At 52.2% G+C, this 17,605-nt stretch overlaps 6 protein-coding genes across 6 annotated transcripts; 2 read left to right on the top strand and 4 right to left on the bottom strand.

The window, feature by feature from the left end:
* The first annotated feature begins 474 nt into the window (after positions 1 to 474).
* B0H65DRAFT_195034 (phosphoglycerate mutase-like protein) lies at positions 475 to 2,818 on the top strand. Its single transcript, XM_062821701.1, has 3 exons — positions 475 to 703; positions 784 to 1,239; positions 1,311 to 2,818. Exons 1-3 carry the CDS (start codon positions 649 to 651, stop codon positions 2,552 to 2,554), a joined length of 1,755 nt encoding a protein of 584 aa, XP_062681709.1. The 5' UTR covers positions 475 to 648; the 3' UTR covers positions 2,555 to 2,818.
* Positions 2,819 to 4,743: 1,925 nt separating this feature from the next.
* Positions 4,744 to 6,695, bottom strand: B0H65DRAFT_195043 (uncharacterized protein). The gene is made up of 2 exons (XM_062821702.1): positions 6,636 to 6,695; positions 4,744 to 6,402 (listed from the first exon to the last, which is right to left on the bottom strand). The coding sequence occupies exon 2, from the start codon at positions 6,366 to 6,368 to the stop codon at positions 5,070 to 5,072; it is 1,299 nt and encodes a 432-aa protein (XP_062681708.1). The 5' UTR covers positions 6,369 to 6,402; positions 6,636 to 6,695; the 3' UTR covers positions 4,744 to 5,069.
* A 1,306-nt stretch (positions 6,696 to 8,001) lies between these two features.
* B0H65DRAFT_465469 (uncharacterized protein) lies at positions 8,002 to 9,018 on the top strand. The gene has a single exon (XM_062826811.1). It carries the CDS (start codon positions 8,079 to 8,081, stop codon positions 8,544 to 8,546), a length of 468 nt encoding a protein of 155 aa, XP_062681707.1. The 5' UTR covers positions 8,002 to 8,078; the 3' UTR covers positions 8,547 to 9,018.
* Positions 9,019 to 10,157: 1,139 nt separating this feature from the next.
* Positions 10,158 to 14,104, bottom strand: B0H65DRAFT_194871 (ankyrin repeat protein nuc-2). The gene is made up of 6 exons (XM_062821698.1): positions 13,945 to 14,104; positions 13,746 to 13,830; positions 13,476 to 13,601; positions 12,566 to 13,427; positions 10,586 to 12,498; positions 10,158 to 10,513 (listed from the first exon to the last, which is right to left on the bottom strand). Coding segments are annotated over exons 1-6 (3,222 nt in total). The 5' UTR covers positions 13,947 to 14,104; the 3' UTR covers positions 10,158 to 10,279.
* B0H65DRAFT_194893 (uncharacterized protein) lies at positions 14,105 to 15,181 on the bottom strand. Its single transcript, XM_062821700.1, has 2 exons — positions 14,211 to 15,181; positions 14,105 to 14,126 (listed from the first exon to the last, which is right to left on the bottom strand). Exon 1 carries the CDS (start codon positions 14,975 to 14,977, stop codon positions 14,348 to 14,350), a length of 630 nt encoding a protein of 209 aa, XP_062681705.1. The 5' UTR covers positions 14,978 to 15,181; the 3' UTR covers positions 14,105 to 14,126; positions 14,211 to 14,347.
* A 438-nt stretch (positions 15,182 to 15,619) lies between these two features.
* B0H65DRAFT_194884 (uncharacterized protein) lies at positions 15,620 to 17,599 on the bottom strand. The gene is made up of 3 exons (XM_062821699.1): positions 17,149 to 17,599; positions 16,178 to 17,045; positions 15,620 to 16,122 (listed from the first exon to the last, which is right to left on the bottom strand). Exons 1-3 carry the CDS (start codon positions 17,173 to 17,175, stop codon positions 15,653 to 15,655), a joined length of 1,365 nt encoding a protein of 454 aa, XP_062681704.1. The 5' UTR covers positions 17,176 to 17,599; the 3' UTR covers positions 15,620 to 15,652.
* Positions 17,600 to 17,605: the final 6 nt, after the last annotated feature.

Raw genomic sequence — 17,605 nt, 5'->3', positions numbered from 1 at the left:
TTGGAAGTAAGACAACCACGTTACGGACAACAACCCAACGTTGTTGATTTGGCCGTTTCTTGGCTTCAGCTCGCGGCCCAAAACGCCAACTCGAATGCAAGGCAATGTACAGACACATGTTTACGGGTTGCGCCGTGGCTTGTGACGCATACAGTTGCGCATTTTGCTCAGGCTCCAGGTCCCCAGGAACTGGGAAGGGGCCTGGAAGATCTGCCTATCCCCGCGCATACGAACGCGGGACCTGCTAGGCGGCCTCGAACACGCAGTGCCTGGAAGGACTTGCAATCCGGGGGGGCATGAGCAGGCAATCCTATTTACCTAGTCGACCTCGTCTCGTTTAGCTTCTTTTCGTCTCTTCTTGTCTTTCTTCCATCTTACATACACAACGCTTGTCCTCTAATAACTCTTTTCATCTGATCCCTTGCCATAGCCTTGTGGTATAAGATACCCTTCATTATCCAGTCCATCACTTTGACGGTGCCTGTAATACACAACCAACCAGCTTTGCTCTTTCCGCCACTGATACTCGTTCTCGACAAACAAGACGGTACGGGGTGGGGAAATTTTAGGGCACCTCCCGACTTTGACAACTGCTGCAACTACTACGCAACCACATAGTACTGCAGTGGTGTCTCTGCCTTCTTAACCATGGGGAAGCCTAGACTCATCATCTTGATCAGACACGCCCAGTCGGAGGGCAACAGTACGTCACCCACGACTTCGAGGCCATCCTCTCGGTCTTGTATCCCTCCTCGCGGCTAACACTAACATGATGATCAACAGAGAACCGCGATATCCACCAAACGATTCCCGACCACCGCGTAAAGCTCACAGACGAAGGATGGCAACAAGCATACGATGCCGGCCGCCGGCTGCGCAAGCTGTTGCGCGCTGACGACACCGTTCAGTTCTTCACCAGCCCCTACCGCCGCACACGCGAGACCACAGAAGGCATCTTGGCCACTTTGACCAGCGACGACCCGGAACCCAGCCCCTTCAAGCGAAACCATATCAAAGTCTACGAAGAGCCCCGCCTACGAGAGCAAGACTTTGGAAACTTTCAGCCATGCAGCGCAGAGATGGAACGCATGTGGCAGGAGCGTGCTGACTATGGTCACTTCTTCTACCGGATCCCTAATGGGGAGAGCGCCGCAGATGCATACGACCGAGTCAGCGGCTTTAACGAGAGTCTCTGGCGCCAGTTCAACGATGACGACTTCGCCAGCGTTTGCGTTCTAGGTGCGTCAACTCCCTCGAGATGGGACTGCAGAATAAAAGACTGGACGGAATGCTAACTAACTTTGTTTCAGTTACACACGGTCTTATGTCTCGAGTCTTCCTTATGAAGTGGTACCACTTTAGTGTCGAGTACTTCGAGGATCTTCGAAACGTTAATCACTGCGAGTTTCTCATAATGCGCAAGAGCGACAGTGGCAAATACATACTGGAAACCAAGTTACGAACGTGGTCGGAGCTGAAGAAGGAGCGGGCTGCACAACAGGCGCGCTTGACCGGAGGAAACTTCAAGCTAGACTCAGCCCCTTTTGCCACCCCACGCACGCCCTCCGACCCCAGCGCACCGCGTGTCGAGATGCGACGCCGGTGGGGAGGTTGTCCGAACGGCTGCAACCACGACAAGAACTTCAAGATTCGTTCGACGCTCGCCGATCTCGTCAAGACCGACCACATGATCTCGAGCCACGTTACCTCCACCGATATGACTGTTACCGATAGTACGAGTGGTAATTCGACAGACGTCGATACCCCAAGTGTTGGTAGCAGCAGCATCGCGCTTACAGATGGGGCCGGCCCTACTACTGGCAAGGCTCAAGGAGTCGCCAACGCCTCTTTCAACGGTACCGCACTGCCTAATGGGCCGACGATTGCGAGCCGGAGACCGACGGCCAAGCGCATTCAGTCGAGCAGCAGCGGGGTCACGCTGTCGCCAGAGGTGGCACACGCTGGTCCGGTCATCGACATAACCAAGGCGCGCGAAGAGGTAGTCTCCAGTCCAGACGGCACACCATCCTTTATATCGATCGAGGACCGCCTACGAAGCCATCTCAAGAGCCCCAGCGTGCCGCCCCGTCCCCATAGCCATAGCCATAGCCTTCATATCGGTCGTGATGGTGGGGGCACCTACAGTGGGCATAGCAGCAGCGAAACCGAATTGTCAGAAGATGAGCGGCATAAGAACGTCAAGGCCAAAACCCCGAGCGGCGGACTCACCCCCCATGCTGTCCGTCCGGTACCACACCGCCATCCTAGCCGGGACCAGAGCCAAATGGGGCGCGGCGCCAAAGCCAACCGTTTAGGTGACCATCCTCCCAGTAGTGATGGCGAGGATGAAGCCGATGGGGAGCATGAGCCCGACTGCGAAGAAGACGAAGAAAACAGCTGCCAGGAACAGGAAGAGGGCGCGAGGCTTACCGAGTCAATAACGAAGAAGCGGAGCCTAGAGAACCTTCCGGAGTCGATCACGAAGAAGCGGAGTCTAGAGAACCTGGCAGATGCGGAGAAGGAAGACAGAAGCATCCGAGGGAGTGTGTACTAGGAGGTCTTTCTACTCCATTGCATCCCCTTTCTCATTCTGGCTACTTGCTCTATTGCCTTCTATATATTGGCGTCCAGGCACCTTGGCTTGGGAATTTTGTTTTATTGGGTGTTCATGATTACATTTTTCCTCATACATATCATCAAGGACTGATGGGAGTTGATCGGTCGCTTCTGGAGGTGCTTTGGGGGGCTCACCATCATTGTTACATAGCGAGTTCTTCCGGTCTGCATTTAGTCAGTTCGGGCGCGATCACGAAGGATCACGGGTGTTCAAGGATGAAAGTGGATGGGGTGGGATACAGTGAGATTGTTATGAAAAAAAATACCCCCATTATTTTTACGGATTTTATATAAACAAGCGAATTTGTTCAAATACCCTTACTGCTCAGTCGCTATGCACTATCTTTTTTGAAGTTGACAAAATACATTCAAGCCACATCCCGTCTCCTGTGCGTTCCTGTTCATCAGGGCTCACTCGTACACCGCTCTCTAGGGCAACTGGATATTTGGGCTCTTCAAGAATGCATGTCCTCTCGGAACTTTGCCATTGAATTCACGGCCGGTATATTTACCTATCGCTTGCATTGTAGCTCCATTTTAACCTCTCTTTACTCCTCTTTTCACTCCTCTTCTCACTCATGTCTTCACTTCTCTCTTCACTTCTCTCTTCACTTCTCTCTCTTCCGTTTTACTAGCCAACCTAATTCTTCAACGCCAAGTTTCTCACTGTCTCTTCCAATATCAACAGTCCTACAACTTGAGGTATAGCGCATTGGTTTGATTTGGCACCTCTCCACCTAGCTCCTCCTCTTCTCAGACAAATGTTATAGAGTTTGTCTCTATTTAACGAGGTTGGTGATACACTAACTATCCTAAAACGTTCTTCTCCCATCCAACCAACCACTAACGCCGAATCTTGAATAAAACACTCACTCTTGGACTACAATCTGACCTGGCACAACCATGTTCATGTATTTCCTATGAGCAGCGGATACGGACATGATGAAGTGGCTAGCTAACTGAAAAACCTGAATGAAGTGAGTTAGTTGGTTAAGCGGATACCCGTCGTCAGCTCAGCCTACGCGTATCCCGCGGTACTTAAAGCGAGCGAGCGAGTTCCCCATGTCCCTATCCCCGTGAGACAGGGAGATAGGTCATATGACCGACCGACCAGCCCTAAATCTCATAATGGCCATTGTTGTGTGTTTTCTTCGGTTTCCTTCGGGAAGAAATAGGGGGTTGACGACGGGTCGGTCGTCAACCGCGGCAGGGACCGGGGACCGGGGGGTGAGCTGCTCAGCCTCATTCTCACGTTCGTCTATCTCAGGGGGGGTATGAGAACCTAGTGAGCCTAGGGAGAGAGAAGGATGGATATAGAATGCTCACTCACGTGGTTAGAAAACGGATTTGCGAAAGGCGACGGGAGTGGAAATTGCTATGACGGCATTTGAGCCACCACGTCAATTGAGAATTTATGCCCTCTTGCATGTATCAAGGTATAAGTGGTCAAGGTTGTCGGATCTAACTACATGAATGTTTCATATATGGTTGAGAGGATCCATGCATCTGTGACCGGATAGAAGGTAATTGAGCTAAATTATACGGATATGTAACTGCATTATAGCATTATCATAAGTAGTAGTAGATAACCAGAGTGGTAGCTGGGAGATATGCGGGAGCTATGTTAAGGATAGACTCTTTTCACATCATCTTCCGTCCCTCCTTTCTCTTCACCCAGCTAGCAAACCAAACCTCCCCCCATCTCTCCCTCCATCCCATCCTTAAACAAAAACAGACAGATATCCACCACACCTTAGTTAGACACGTGAACCCATTCCCAACTGACCCCTCCTCCCCTTAAGCTAAGCAAAACGTAGCATTATTCCCACTATAAAAGGACCGTTACTTCCAATGAATCACCAAGCGCCTTGCGCCTCATTAACATCACCCGATGCGACGCAGCTTGGAATTCATTCGTGGCCCTTTCATTCGCTTCCTTTCTCCCTTCCTCCCTTTCCCCCATGCTTCCTGAACCCTAGAGCGCCCGTGAGCGCTTAGGTTGTTTCCTCTTCTCCTTGGGACTCTTCTCAACTCTTGCCCAAGCCACAGCCTTCCGATTCTAAAGATATGTGCAGCGAATGTGTGAATGTACCGTGTACTGATAAAAGCAGCCGCTTTTCTTTCTGATTACGCGTTGTCGTATCTGAGATCAGAACCACCACCTCCTGCCGTTGGCGTTTGACTAGAATAGGAGAATGGTGGGAGGACCAGAAACCACGAAACTGCAACCAAAGACCCCCTCCACTGACGCGGCTATCGCCAAAAGCAAAGGCGTATATGGGTAACCAAAAAGCACCAGCGAACGTCCCTGCCGAGCGAAAAACAAAGAACGCGCAGCTCGAACAATGAAAATGGGTATCCTGTGTGCGGAAAAAAACGACGTGTGGACCATGATATATAGCGGTCAAAAAAGAGATAACCAACGACGACCGTCAACAACTAGTTCTTCTCCTTTAAAAGTTCTGCGAGATGCCTGCCGTCTGCTGAGGGTAGTGAGCGGAATTCTCGATGCGAGTGTTCCTCCTCGCCACGACATCTCGAATGACCGGAGGTCCTGGGGGAGGAGCAAAGTTGTTCGGGGCAACTGGTCCGTTATAGGCACCCTCGGCGCCGTTGTATGCGTTGGCGGTACCGTACTGCGGCTCACCGTAGTAACTGTGTCTTCCTCCATAGGCAACTCCGATAGGGGCTTCGCCGGACTCGTCAGAGCGGGCAGCTGTGCTATAATGAGACGAGGCGTTTGAGGGACCTCGGTGAACATTGGCGTCTTGGTTGTCACCGGCTGAGGGTCCCATTACTCCCAGAATCTCGCCTTCGGGCGAAGGTGGTTCAATCAACGGCTCGCCAGATCGTGCGTCGGATACAGTTCCCCGGGTCGGCGATGTGGCGTCGGAATAGGCAACGCCAGGCATGCCGCCTGAAATGGTCGTTGAAGCCTTCCTCCCAGCCGAACTCGCGAGAGTCGTAGAGCCCCAGCCCCTATACCCGGACGTTCCATCCTCCCTCATCTCGTACGCTCCAGCAGCACCACCGCCGGCAACGGCAGGTATCGTAGGGTCGACATTGGGGTTGTAGCCATAGTCCTCCACCTCCCTTCGCCTCTGTTCCTCGGCATCCCTCCTTTGCTTCCGCTTTCTCCAGAGGAAGATACCCGCCAATACCAATAGGGCAACGGCAACAATGGGCACCACTACCGCAATGGCAATCTTCCCACCGCTGCCCAATCCACCACCGCCAGAGGAAGCGCCCTTGGTAGGATCAATGGCACCGGCCGCTGTGGTAGTAGAAGGACCGGAGGTAGTAGGCTCCGCGGAGGGTACTACTGTCTCGGTAGTAATGATCTGCGTAATCTTGGTTCGTGTTTCCCCTTCAGTCGTGATGATTTGAACGCTGGTAAAGGTTCTCGTGCTCGGCTGCTGCGTAGTGGTAGGCGGTGTCGATGTTGTTGACGGTGGCACAGCTGTGGTAGAACTTGGTGGTGGCGGCTGCTGTTGCGTCGTCGAGGTAGGGGGCGTCGATGATGGCGGTGGCGGTTGTGGTATAGACGAGGATGAGGAAGGAGTAGTCGGCAAAGCCGAGGAAGTCGTACTAACAGGAGGCTGCACTGAAGGCACTGAAGTGCTGCTGATTATAGTGGTCGGCCCGGCCGTGGTAGGCTCGTTGACCGTTGCTGTATTCGGGTCAGCAGGAGCCCCAGGGGCTGTTGTTGCCTCCGGACTTGAGACGCCCGTACTTGTGTTGTTGGTGGACATGTTGAAAACCTGGCGTTCCAACCGTGGGAAGTCCCTTCTGATCCGGGGTGTCATGTTAGCGATATGGACTCTTCAAAATGCTCATTGGCAAGTATGAGAAAGTGCATTTGACGAAAGGTCAAAAGGGAAAGAGAAAAGGAGAAGTCATCAAGGCCCCGAAGACTCCGAGATAATTGAAAGCCAAGCGCAAACAGTTGAGCATTGTTGATGTGAGAAATATGGATTGACCTGACAGTGGAAACCACGGCTAGTGCCCAGCAAACGTACCTTTTGATGGGCTGAACCCTAGTCCAGCGCGCAGTTAAAAAAGCAATCGGTCGCGCGCGGTTTGCGAGAGGGTCTCTTGGACTTTGATGGGGAGTTGTTTGAGGAGTTGAGGCGCGAGATGGAACAAAGACCGCTCTCTGGCTGGAGATAGCGCGATGCGGATCACAGGCAGTCACCTAAAACTAGCGGCTGCTCGGCTGGCGGACAAGTTCTGGGCGTTGAGTCGCAGACGCAGGGGCAAACGCAGAGGGCCCCGGGCGATCAGCTATTGGGCGGCAAAGGACAGGCTGAGAAAGCTGAAAAGCAAAGACAGCTTCTTGAAGCGCAGGGCGGGTTGCGCGGTTGTGATTGAGACCCGGGCTGTCGTGTATCGGACGGACAGAGGTAGTGGTGGTGTTGAGGATGGTGTTGGAGAGAAAAAGTCGGCAACAGCGGTAGAGCGGGTGACCAAGAGTCTTGCTTGATCGGATGAAATGGAATCGACTTAAGCGATGGACAGGGGGGGCGGGCTTTGGCGAGATTTTGGACCGTTGCCTTTTGAGTCTTGGGCTGCAAGTTGGTGTTCCAATGGTGTGTGTCTTGGTGGATGAGCTAAGCCAAACACGATGGTCCGTTGCCTGTGTGTAAGCCGGTTCCGTGGTGCTTCCGGGTGTAGCACGAGTAGGTACCTCGGAGGGCGGTGCTCCAGGGCAGCTTCTGTCACTGCGAAATCCAAAAGAGGCGGTACGACGGTCAAAGTCACCCGGATAAACGTTGGATGTTCTCCGATTGGAGTTTGATATCCTCCGTCTATGTAGTATAGAGGTATGTTTCCAGATGCCACTTCAGGTGATAGTCAAGGAAATGGAAGTGAAAGAGTTGAGATGACAGCCGGTGTCTGTGCCCGTACTGGACAAGGTGAACTGACGTCTGTGGTGTCTGGGTGAAGTTGGGATGAACGGGTTCGAAGAGTCTCTGAACGGACTGTGCGCTTCTTGGGTGGGGCGGGCGAGTATCACTGGAGTGTCGATCGGTGGGTGCCACAAAACAGGCTCAAATGAGAAGAAAGCCAGACCGCTCGCTTGCAGGAACGCAGTGGTGGCAGAACGGTTTGCGGTGCAGGGTGCAGTGCGTGCCAGGTGGTGCCAAAAAAAGACTACATACGGGCTCACCAAAAAACAGTGATGGTGTATGTACTGTTTTTGTGATTGCGATTGCACCTCACTATGGAAATTACTTGTGCTCCCAAAACTCGGAGATATCCCAAGGTCCTGGAAATCTGGAAATACCCAACACCCTACGATCCAAAACAAAGTTTCAAAAAGGCCCAGAACACGGGTCAATGACGTGAGCTGGATATGATTTCGTATTCTGAAGAGAAGCGAGAGGGGATAAAACAGGAAGACAGCCTAGGTACCCGACCCCGTAAAGAGCACGAGAGAACCGCGGCTCCACAAGGCGTGGATGCTTCTGTGGATGCCATCAACGAAACAAAGCCCGTCTTCCAAACACTTGCGAAGGAGCGAGGTGGTGGACCTGCTGCATTCCAGTCCCATTTCAGCGCTTCTGGCAATCGCGATGGCCTGTGATCGTACGCTAGCCCACTGGAAACCTTCAATCCTACATACCCCGCCTGCCCGCCAATACGAGGAAAAAAAGAGGATTCCCAAGCCTCCAACCGAAAACTCCAACACGGCAGAGCGCAGAATCGCAAAGTCGCAATTGACACAACCTGACAAAAGGTTCACGGGTCTATATGACCACTTATTATACCTTTCAGGCTCTCACCTACGTCAACGTCATTTCCCTTCCAGTTTTCCACCTTCTGTTACAAGTTTTTTTTCAGGTTGCCTAGAAATCCCAGCATCGATCGCAATTCCCCCATTCTCACGGTTTGACGGCTTTCTTTTCCTGGTTCCTACGTACTTGTAGTTTCCGCTCTTGAACCTTCTCCTTTCCGCACCTTTCCTTCCACTTCACTTCACTTTTACCCCGTAGTCCTTAAATCCTTCACAATAAGTCTTAGTTAGCGTTATAAGGCATAACAATTAGTTACCAACGGCGACCCCCGAAGTCGAACAACGCCAACGCCAAAACTTTTCTAGATCGTCCGCTTTTGTCCGCCTGACCAGGAAAAACATTGGCATGTAGGGCGACGAGGGGGAAAAAGGGAAATTAGACATCTCCATCGATCCCAAAACCGGGGTTGTGGTGTTCGCGTTTTTCCCTATTCAATTTTAATTCCAAGCCGCCAGCCTCACAAATAGTGCAGGATTCCCCGGTCTTGGCAGAGTCCCGAGCCAGCGGATGGCCGGAAACTGGTTTTTCGCTGTCGTGGATTTGGCGGGCCGGTGACAGCTGCGAATTCGACCTTGGTTGGAGATAGCTTCAAACCACTGCATGCCCATCCATGTTTTTACACTTTCCCACTGGAGAGATCGATCCTTGGGATCGTCAACGACATGTGATTGTAATACCTACTACAAAAACAAACGTACTTCTATACAAAAGAGGCAGTGTCCGTCTACACTTGCACTTGAACTTGAGCAACATGTTCGGAAACTGAAGTTCCCGTACAGTCTGTACCTGCATCCATCATCCATCCAGCAATTCTCATTGAACATAATTCTCATCTGTCTCAACCAACCAACATCTAATCCGATAAGCTTGATGATATGCACATGAGTGGCGAGTACGCACTTCGCTTTATTGCCTACTGCGGTAAAAGATAAAAATATCCCACATAACAAAACGTCACGTTATGAGTTAGGCTCAACCGTCAACCGTCAACAAAAGTGAAAAGCGATCAGAACGATCAAAAGTTCATGACCAAAAAAGATCGACGACCGTATCGTGTCGTATCATTCGTATCATTCACAAGTACGAACGTAGCAACTGTCATCCAATGGCATCTACGCATGGAAAAATGTTGTCGTCCGTCCGTTCGGCTCCCGGAACGCCAGTGGCGTACACTAACTACTGTGCTAGTGTACACATGATGCTGCGCGTCTTCCAGTCGAATGAGAATGAGGATGTAGTGGTGGAATGTTTGGCTTACTATTTTACACAGCCTCATGAGCTGAGTGGTTGACTTGCTGCCTGCGGTGATGGGTTGCCCTGAGAAAGCCACGAGGAACGGCTGATGGGCTGATGACAAGTGGTTTCTGGAAGGAGAAGCGGAAGTTGTGTGTGTGCCTGATGCATTTGTCCGTCTTGGAGATAACGTTGCAGATTACATGTTGCTTGTTACACCGGTTCGATCATCACGACAATGAAGTGACATGGGTGGGCGTTTGATGGTTACTGGTAGGTGTCGGATTAACCAATAAATAGAGATGATTGAGGAGAGAGAAGGGAAGATGGAAGAATATTCAACCTGTGAGCTAAAATGACGTGGAGAAAGAAGTGAAGAGAAGTAATAGAGAAAGAAAAAAAATATATCAAGAGATACTGAAGAGAAAGTGAGGAGACACGGAGGGGAAAGAAAATGATAAGAGGAGTAAAAGGAAGAGTGAAGAGGGAGGTAAAGAGAGAAGAACAACAACGAGAAATACTTGTAAAAATGAAACTTTTCAGTCATCAATATTTTCAACAATTGTCTACCAGCTAACTCCCTAAGCATATGCATTACCCAACCCTCTTCCTTTCCACCCTTTCACCCGCAATTACACATCAATATACTCATTGAACCTCAACACGCCATTACTCTTGAGCAACCCATCCACCCCCTTGGGCAGCTTGGGAAAGGGATCCGCCCCAGCCAGTCCTCCCAATGCGCCGCTAATCCCCAACTGCTTATCATCATCTTTGCTATTTGCCGCCTCAGGCTCACCGGATTTGTCCACCACCAGAGCCAACCCGTGAGACTTGATAGCGTCAACCAGCGCCGGCACCATGTCCTGTAGTTACGCATAACCGTTAGCGGGAAAAAGAACGACAGAAAGAGTGGGGGAAAGAGAGAGAGAACTTACCAACAACCTCGATGAACAAATCAACCCCATCAAGTTATTACTCGTCGCCGTCCTCACCGCATCCTTGATCGAGCTTGTCCTCCTCCCGTCACTCTGCAGTGTCCTTTCATCTTCACGAGCCTCATGCTCCTGTCCACCAGCAGTAGTAGCAGTCCCGCCCATATCCTCATCGCCATCACCCTTGTTAGAAGATCCCTGCTGCTGCTGCTGCTGCTGCTGCTTCCGATCCTCTCTTCCCAGATCATTACACAAGAACACCGGGAAATTCGGTTGCTTCCAGTTCAGCGCCGTGCACAAAGTAGGATTATACGAACTAAACACCACCGACCGGACGCTATCGGGTCTCTCAGCCCTCTGCGCCCGCGCATGGTCAAAGACGACGCCGAGGATCGCATCAGCGAACTCGTTGACGTCGTCCGCTGCGGTGCTGCTGTTGGCTTCGGCTTCTTCGTCGGCTGTCGGGTACAAGACCTGGATGTTGACGTGCATGCCCTTGGGGAGCAGGAAGAGGGCCTCGTGAAGGTTTATTCCCACGGTGGCGAGGATGCGGTGGACGTCGGCTATTTGGTCGAGGGTGTAAGTGGACAGCTCGGAGAGGTTGATGCCCTTCCTGGCGGCTGCCGTGACGGTCTGGAACTGAGCGAGGGTGAGTCTGGACACGGGGACATCAATGCCGCCGCAGTTGATGGTCCATCTGGGCCAGAGCACGGGAACGCCGTCCTTTGTGTGCTGGACGTAGATCTGGACAAAGTCGCCTGATAGACTGGAGCCGGTAACGAAGGTGCTCGTGTTCGCGTCGAACTGGCTTGTGGCCTTCCAGTACGTCTCAAAGTCCGTGATTTCGAGCGGCGTTCCACTGAAGGGCTTGATGATCTGGACATGGAAGCTGATCTGACCGATGGCGCGCAGACGGGGGTCAAATAGCGGCAGGCAGCACTTGCCCGAGCTGCTAAGCAAGGCACGGAAAATATTTGGTAGAGCAACGGTCTTTGCAATGACCTTGGCGCCATACGTCGGGAATACCTCAAAGTCCAGAGTGAAGGACTCAAGGTTGTCGATCTGGAATGACGCAACCCTAGTGTCCTCCTGGAAGGGAAGAATGATATTATTGGGGATGAGGTCCGAAGATTTGGATGAGATGGTAAGGCGGGCGGCGGGATACTTCCCGTCCTGGAAGAATAGGAGAGGTTGTTCGCTGTCTTCCTCAAAGCTGATCTGCACAACTGTTTTGGTGTCAAGGAAGTTGTGGCCGTACCGGCGTAGGGGAATGATAGGGGGCGGTAACTCGAGCGCGGGAATGGGATCAATCGCGTCGAGAAACATGGGCATTGGCGCGGTGCTGCTAGCCATGGGAGGCAAAGCTCCGCCAATATGTATAGGTGGGAGCTCGCTTGCCGCTTTCTCCTTTTTGGCCGGTGTGAGAAGCTTCATACACTCAAGATGCCCTTCCCAAGCCGCATAGTACATTGCAGGGAGGTCCTTCTCATCGAGAATGTTGGGATCCGCGCCGATATCAAGCAAGGCCTGGAGGCACGGGACATTACCCTCACTTGCTGCATGAACCAACGGTGTCCAGCCGTAGAGCTTATCAATCTGATCAAGATCGGCTCCGTACTGCTTAAGCAGTACGAGAATCTCCGGAGTCTGTCTTGATCTGGCGACCAAGTGTTGAGGGTAGAGACCCTCGGCGTCAGCAAGAATCTTGGCCCCATGCTTAAGGAGTAGCTCGACGATGGCTACTGAGCCATGTTGACAGGCGAGATTTAGTGGTACGTGGTCGGTATCAGACACCGGGTCTATGCGAGCAGACCTCTCGAGTAACCTACCGACACACTCGAGATGGCTATGGACGATGGAATGGATAAGGGGCGTGAAGTTGTCGTGGTCGATAAGATTGATGGTCTTGGGGGAAGCTACAGACATGGAAATCAGTCATGGGCCGGAAAGCAAAACAATTAGCTGGGGAGAGCGTGAGCATACCATTGAGCAAGGCATCAACCATGTCGAGACGTCCATGCGTACTAGCGTAGTGCAGAGGCACACGTCCATACGCATCTGTCCTCTCTGCGTCGACCCCTTTCGACAGACCGTACTCGAGAACAAACGAGTTGCCGTAAATGGCCGCCTGGTGAAGACAGTTCCGCTCATTGATATCATCCCAGGACTGAATGTCGACAAGTCCAGTGTCGAGAAGGACCTTGAGCGCTTCAAGCGAACCTTCGTTGATGGACGCAAGGAACGTCCGAGTAACTCGGTCAGCTAGTGAGACATCTGCAGAGCCATCTGGAGCTGCTGTGGCCTTCATACGGTCCAGCATGTCCTTGAGAGACTCGATGTTCCCCGAGAGAACAGTGTCAAGCAGTAACGTATCGGCATCGCCCTCGTCAGTCCCAAGGAGATGTTGAGTGCTGACGACATGGTCATGGTCGGGCCTGGTTTCGAAGCTGACGTTGTCGCCATCAGCCCACGCTCCCAGTTCTTGTAAACTAGTGGTCGCTTGATCTGACAGCTCGCTGATGACGGTTGGGTTAAAGGCTGGCCGTTTCTCAACGACTCTTGATAGATATAGTTCCTTTGTCTTGGACTTTGCTGTCTTGTCCCACTTCTTCAGAATTTTGGAGAAAGCTGTACCGTTGATCTCGACGAACTGTTGCAGTTTGTTTAGGTCGTTGACAAATTGCTGGAATCCCTCTTGAAGGGTAGTGAACTTGGTAGATCGTCGTGAAGTCCCGCCGCTTCTTGACCGTAGGGCCTTCTTCTTGTCAAGAAGAGTCTTGAGCCGAATCTTAAGCTCGGCTTCTTTCTGGACATAGCAAGCGTTGACTTTGTCCAGCTCTCTGTCCTAGACGACTGTTAGTAGTGCACGGTGCTGAAAGAATGCCTTACGTACTATTTGGAAGAAAAATGTGGCCTTGTTGGCCTGAAGAGCAGACTGAGTATCCAGAGGCTCGCCGGGTGCACGTCGAAGGTCTGTTTGCGGAGGTAGAATGGGGGTCGCAGAGAGCTTTTTGATAAGCTGTACGTTAAGGTGTCAGCATATGTGTCACAGGAAACCGTATCTTGTGAGGGCCAAGAATTGTTGATATAAGCCCCTGAATCTAGGCTTGGCAATGTCACGATGATGCGAGTGAGCAGTAAAAACAACAACCGGGACACATACCTTTTTGAGGGCTTTGTAGTTTACAAAGCTGGCAGCATACTCGGGGACCTCGAGTTGCCGCTTCTGTATTTGCTTGCCGAACTTCCTATAGTGTCATATAGTCTTAGCGCCCAAAGATACCAGATAAAAATGAAGGATGAAGGCTTTCATCTCATGCTTGTGAAGTGAAGAAAAGTGAGACTAGAGATGACAGACTCACATTGTGCCTGAGGACGGCTACTGACGTGCAGAAGCCTGGCGATGCGGCAACGAAGTTGTTTGGTGTTTCGTGGTGAGACAATGCCGGAAGTTGATCTCACAAGGCTAGCACATGAACAGATGGGACAAGACCGATATCACGAGAGATTCGGTTCGGTGATCAGATTCCGTGCCTGGGGTGGCCTATCGTCTGTGTGTTAGCTAACAGGTCTTTGCAAGATGTGGAGTGGTGGAAATATCCAGCCATAAGGGTGTTTGGGCGCATACGATATGTTCTGTCTCCTGATGATGGGTGTACAGGATGAGACTGGTAATGAGGACGGCTGTGGAGGAATGAGGTCAAAGTCCAGTGTTCGAGGGAGGCAAAGCTTTTGAAAGACCAGGTATGGAGTCGACTACGACCGTTACTCGTGAAAGGCGCTAGCTAGGTCGGATGGAAGTTCAAGGTCGGGATGGAATCCGGATAGACGGGAGGTGGGAGTGGACGGGGAAGCTTCAGATATGCACTGATGCAGCGAGGTGAGTGGTCTGTGAGGGATGGAGTACAAAGTAATTTGGACGCTCCGTCTCTCGAAAAGATGACCGAGTCTGAGATGGTCGAGAACCTGTGCGGTTGCCTTGGTGATGGAGCCTCGTGTAGGGCAAACAGTCGGGTGGTTGAGACAGACTTGTTCAACCGAGCAGTTTCCAGTGGTCCTTGTAAGCAGTATCCAGGGAGGAAAGGGAAAAAAAAGGCTTGAAGGATGAAAGGGAAGCTTAAGGTACCCGAACCAAGGTGGGCAGGTGTTGAAGTGAGTGGTTGATGTTGGGTCCCCGAGTCCCATCCACATCGGTCCCGCGTATACATGAGGGCCCCGCGGGTGGTTATCGATAGCGAAGTGGAAGCAATCAAGGCGCTGGTTGGCAGGGTTGATGCTGCCGCTGCCAGTGGGCGCCAAGCCGCCGGAGGATACCCTAGAATGAAGTACCGCATTACCGGTAGAGGTATCAACACATGCCCGTCTCACGCTCTCATCTTGAGACATGTCACTCATGTGCAAAAAGTGTGTTCGTAACGAGCAAAAGGTCTCGTGAGCAGTTTGTCGTATCTTGAGAGGTCAATGAGGTTCCATCACGATTCTGAGCTTCCACCTCAGTAGGTGCCATCAGCATCAGCTGTAGCTGTCCATATGCACAAACACGCCTAGGTACTCCTCTCGCCGGTTACATCCAATCTCTCCTAACACTGTGACAAACAATGATTGGTTTTACGCCGTAGGGAAAGGGAGGCCCTGCTCTGACTGAATACTTCGCATTTCCGCTTCGACGACAAGAAAAAGCGAAAAGCGGAAAGGTCGAGAAAAGAACTCAAGCTGGTTGATGTCGTCCAACAAGCCAATGGGAAGCCGTCATCGTGCCATGTGCCTGTGTTACAAGGCTGATTGATGAGCAGAGGGGCATCCCATGCTGGAGCTTTCTCCAGTAAGTGCGGGGCAAGCATGTGCTGTTGTCCATCCAATCGACCGCATCTCACATTTAAGGGACCGCTTGGGAGAGGACATTCTCAAGGTTTCAAAAGACAGAGACAGGAGATGTGATGCAACCCAACAGCTCAGTCTATCCACCTTTGGTTTCACGGCTACTCAGCCAGCTTCCAAGCACTAACAGATATCTTGATTTGACAAATTATACAAACTTCCTATTTCATCAAGAACAAATGCTGTAATTCTTTACTTCGCCTCGTCACTCTTCTTCGTCTTATCGCCCTCCACCAAACTATCAGCCATAGCGTCAGCTGTTGCCTGTCTCAACCTCTCGTGGTCCGCATCCGTCGCTGTTGTATCCTCCATCTTGATCTGACTGCTGCCACGCCTATGACCATGTTCGAACTCGTCGTCACTGTCTCCCAGGCTAAAGGGATCATTGTCCGCAATCGGATTCGGGTCAACTGACGACAGAGGCTGCCACTTGCTTGTCTTCGTTGCCGACCCAGCAGCGCTGCTACCTCCCGAGGCCGCAGCGGCACTATCCTTGGGCTGGATCCTCGGGGATGCGTCGTAGGCGTTGATGTCTTCCACCGTATCTCTAAACGACACTTTCCTGCCGTCTGAGGACTTGGGCGACTTGGAAGGCGGCGGTGGTCTGAAAGCATGAGGGTTGCCGTATAGCTGCTGATGTGTGCTCTGGGCGGTATAAGGGGCTATATTGATCGTGTTAGCTACAGTCGCGCCGAGGAGGCATCCTACAAAACTTACTGCCGTCATTGTTAAACTTCATGCCCGCAAAGTCATCGCTGAGGATGGCCGGATCAGCATCATAACGGTCGTAATCTGCGCTTCTGCGTTGCTGATTCCGGGTTGGTCTTCCGATGAACGCATTACTCTCGTTTTGCCGGCGTTGGTCCTCCTCATCCTCGTCAAAGGTCTCGTCGATCTTCTTCTTAATAGTCGTAAACCACGAGTTGACCTTGCTCTGCGTCTCAATAAACCCCTTGCGCAAGCTCTCCTTGATGACAGGCAAATCGTCGTCAATGAAACTGTGCTCCCGATCGTCGTACAGCTCATTCGGCTTCAGGCCGGTCCCCTGCCGGGGGCGCGGAGGCATGTGAGGACCGCGAGGGCCAGTGGGCTCACGGGATGAGCCCGGAGTGCCACGGTTGGCGGTTCTAGCCTCATATGCGGCGGTGCTCTCGAAATGCTCCGCGAGTTGGCGGGCGTATATCTCGTCGGCCTCCAGCTGGGACCTATCGGTGGCCGCGGGCCTTGGGGGAGGCGGCGGGGGTACGTCATCGTTCTGAACTGCATCGGGATCCGTCATCTCGAGGAGAGCGTTGAAGGCGGGCTCGATCTGTCCGCGGCTGGCCCTAAGGACCGCCTTGATGACAGAAGGGTCGATGGAAGGGAACGCTTCTTTCAGGATCTGCTGATTCTTTTGCTCCTCGGAAACCGGGCGGGGAGGCTTCGGCGGAGGGTTCTCGTCGGAGCCAGACACATTCTGGGTGGTAGCAGTCGTTGTGCTATCAGTGCCCAAAGGGACATTCTCCTGAGCTTCGTCGTCATCCATTTCGAGCGGTCGAGCTGTCGTAGGGGATTCGGGCGCGGGTTCTACCGTTGCGTGTTTGGACTGTTCAACGAAGAAAGGTTAGGATACCTGCGGAGGGGGGCAAGCAAGTTGGATCTGCCGGGAGCTGCAAGATCACCCTGAGTATCGGTGGGGAGGGACTTACAACATTGCTGTCGGTTGGCGCAGACATAATGGGCCACCTGGACTCTTGGAAAACGTTTGGATCTTTGATGATTGGAAGCGCAGTGTCGAACCGAAAGCAATATCACAGACGGTGGGTTGGCAGATTCAAGATGATGAGGGATGTTGCTAAGTTCAAGAATGGTTGAAATGGTCAAGAGTAGCGAGGTAGCCTCCTGGCATGTAGAGGTAGGCTATAACGGTGTAATTGTGCAGCCTATCTGCGAGATTCCAGAACGGTGGAGATGGTGTGTCACAGCCAATTAACCGAACGACTGATGCCTGAAAAGAGATCCGGATGCTGCTTTGGAACAGTCTTGGTTTGGGACGGATCACGGCATCGCATGTGAGCTTGGGCTACGGGGGACCATTTATGCCCGCCATGGCCCGATTACGTCGCCCGGGGACCTGAGCCACAATAACGGCGGGCGCTGATAAGG

The sequence above is a fragment of the Neurospora tetraspora genome (assembly GCF_033439725.1).
Source record: "Neurospora tetraspora strain CBS 560.94 chromosome Unknown B0H65scaffold_4, whole genome shotgun sequence".
NCBI classification, from domain to species: domain Eukaryota; kingdom Fungi; phylum Ascomycota; class Sordariomycetes; order Sordariales; family Sordariaceae; genus Neurospora; species Neurospora tetraspora.
This window is presented reverse-complemented; position numbering and strand designations above follow the sequence as displayed.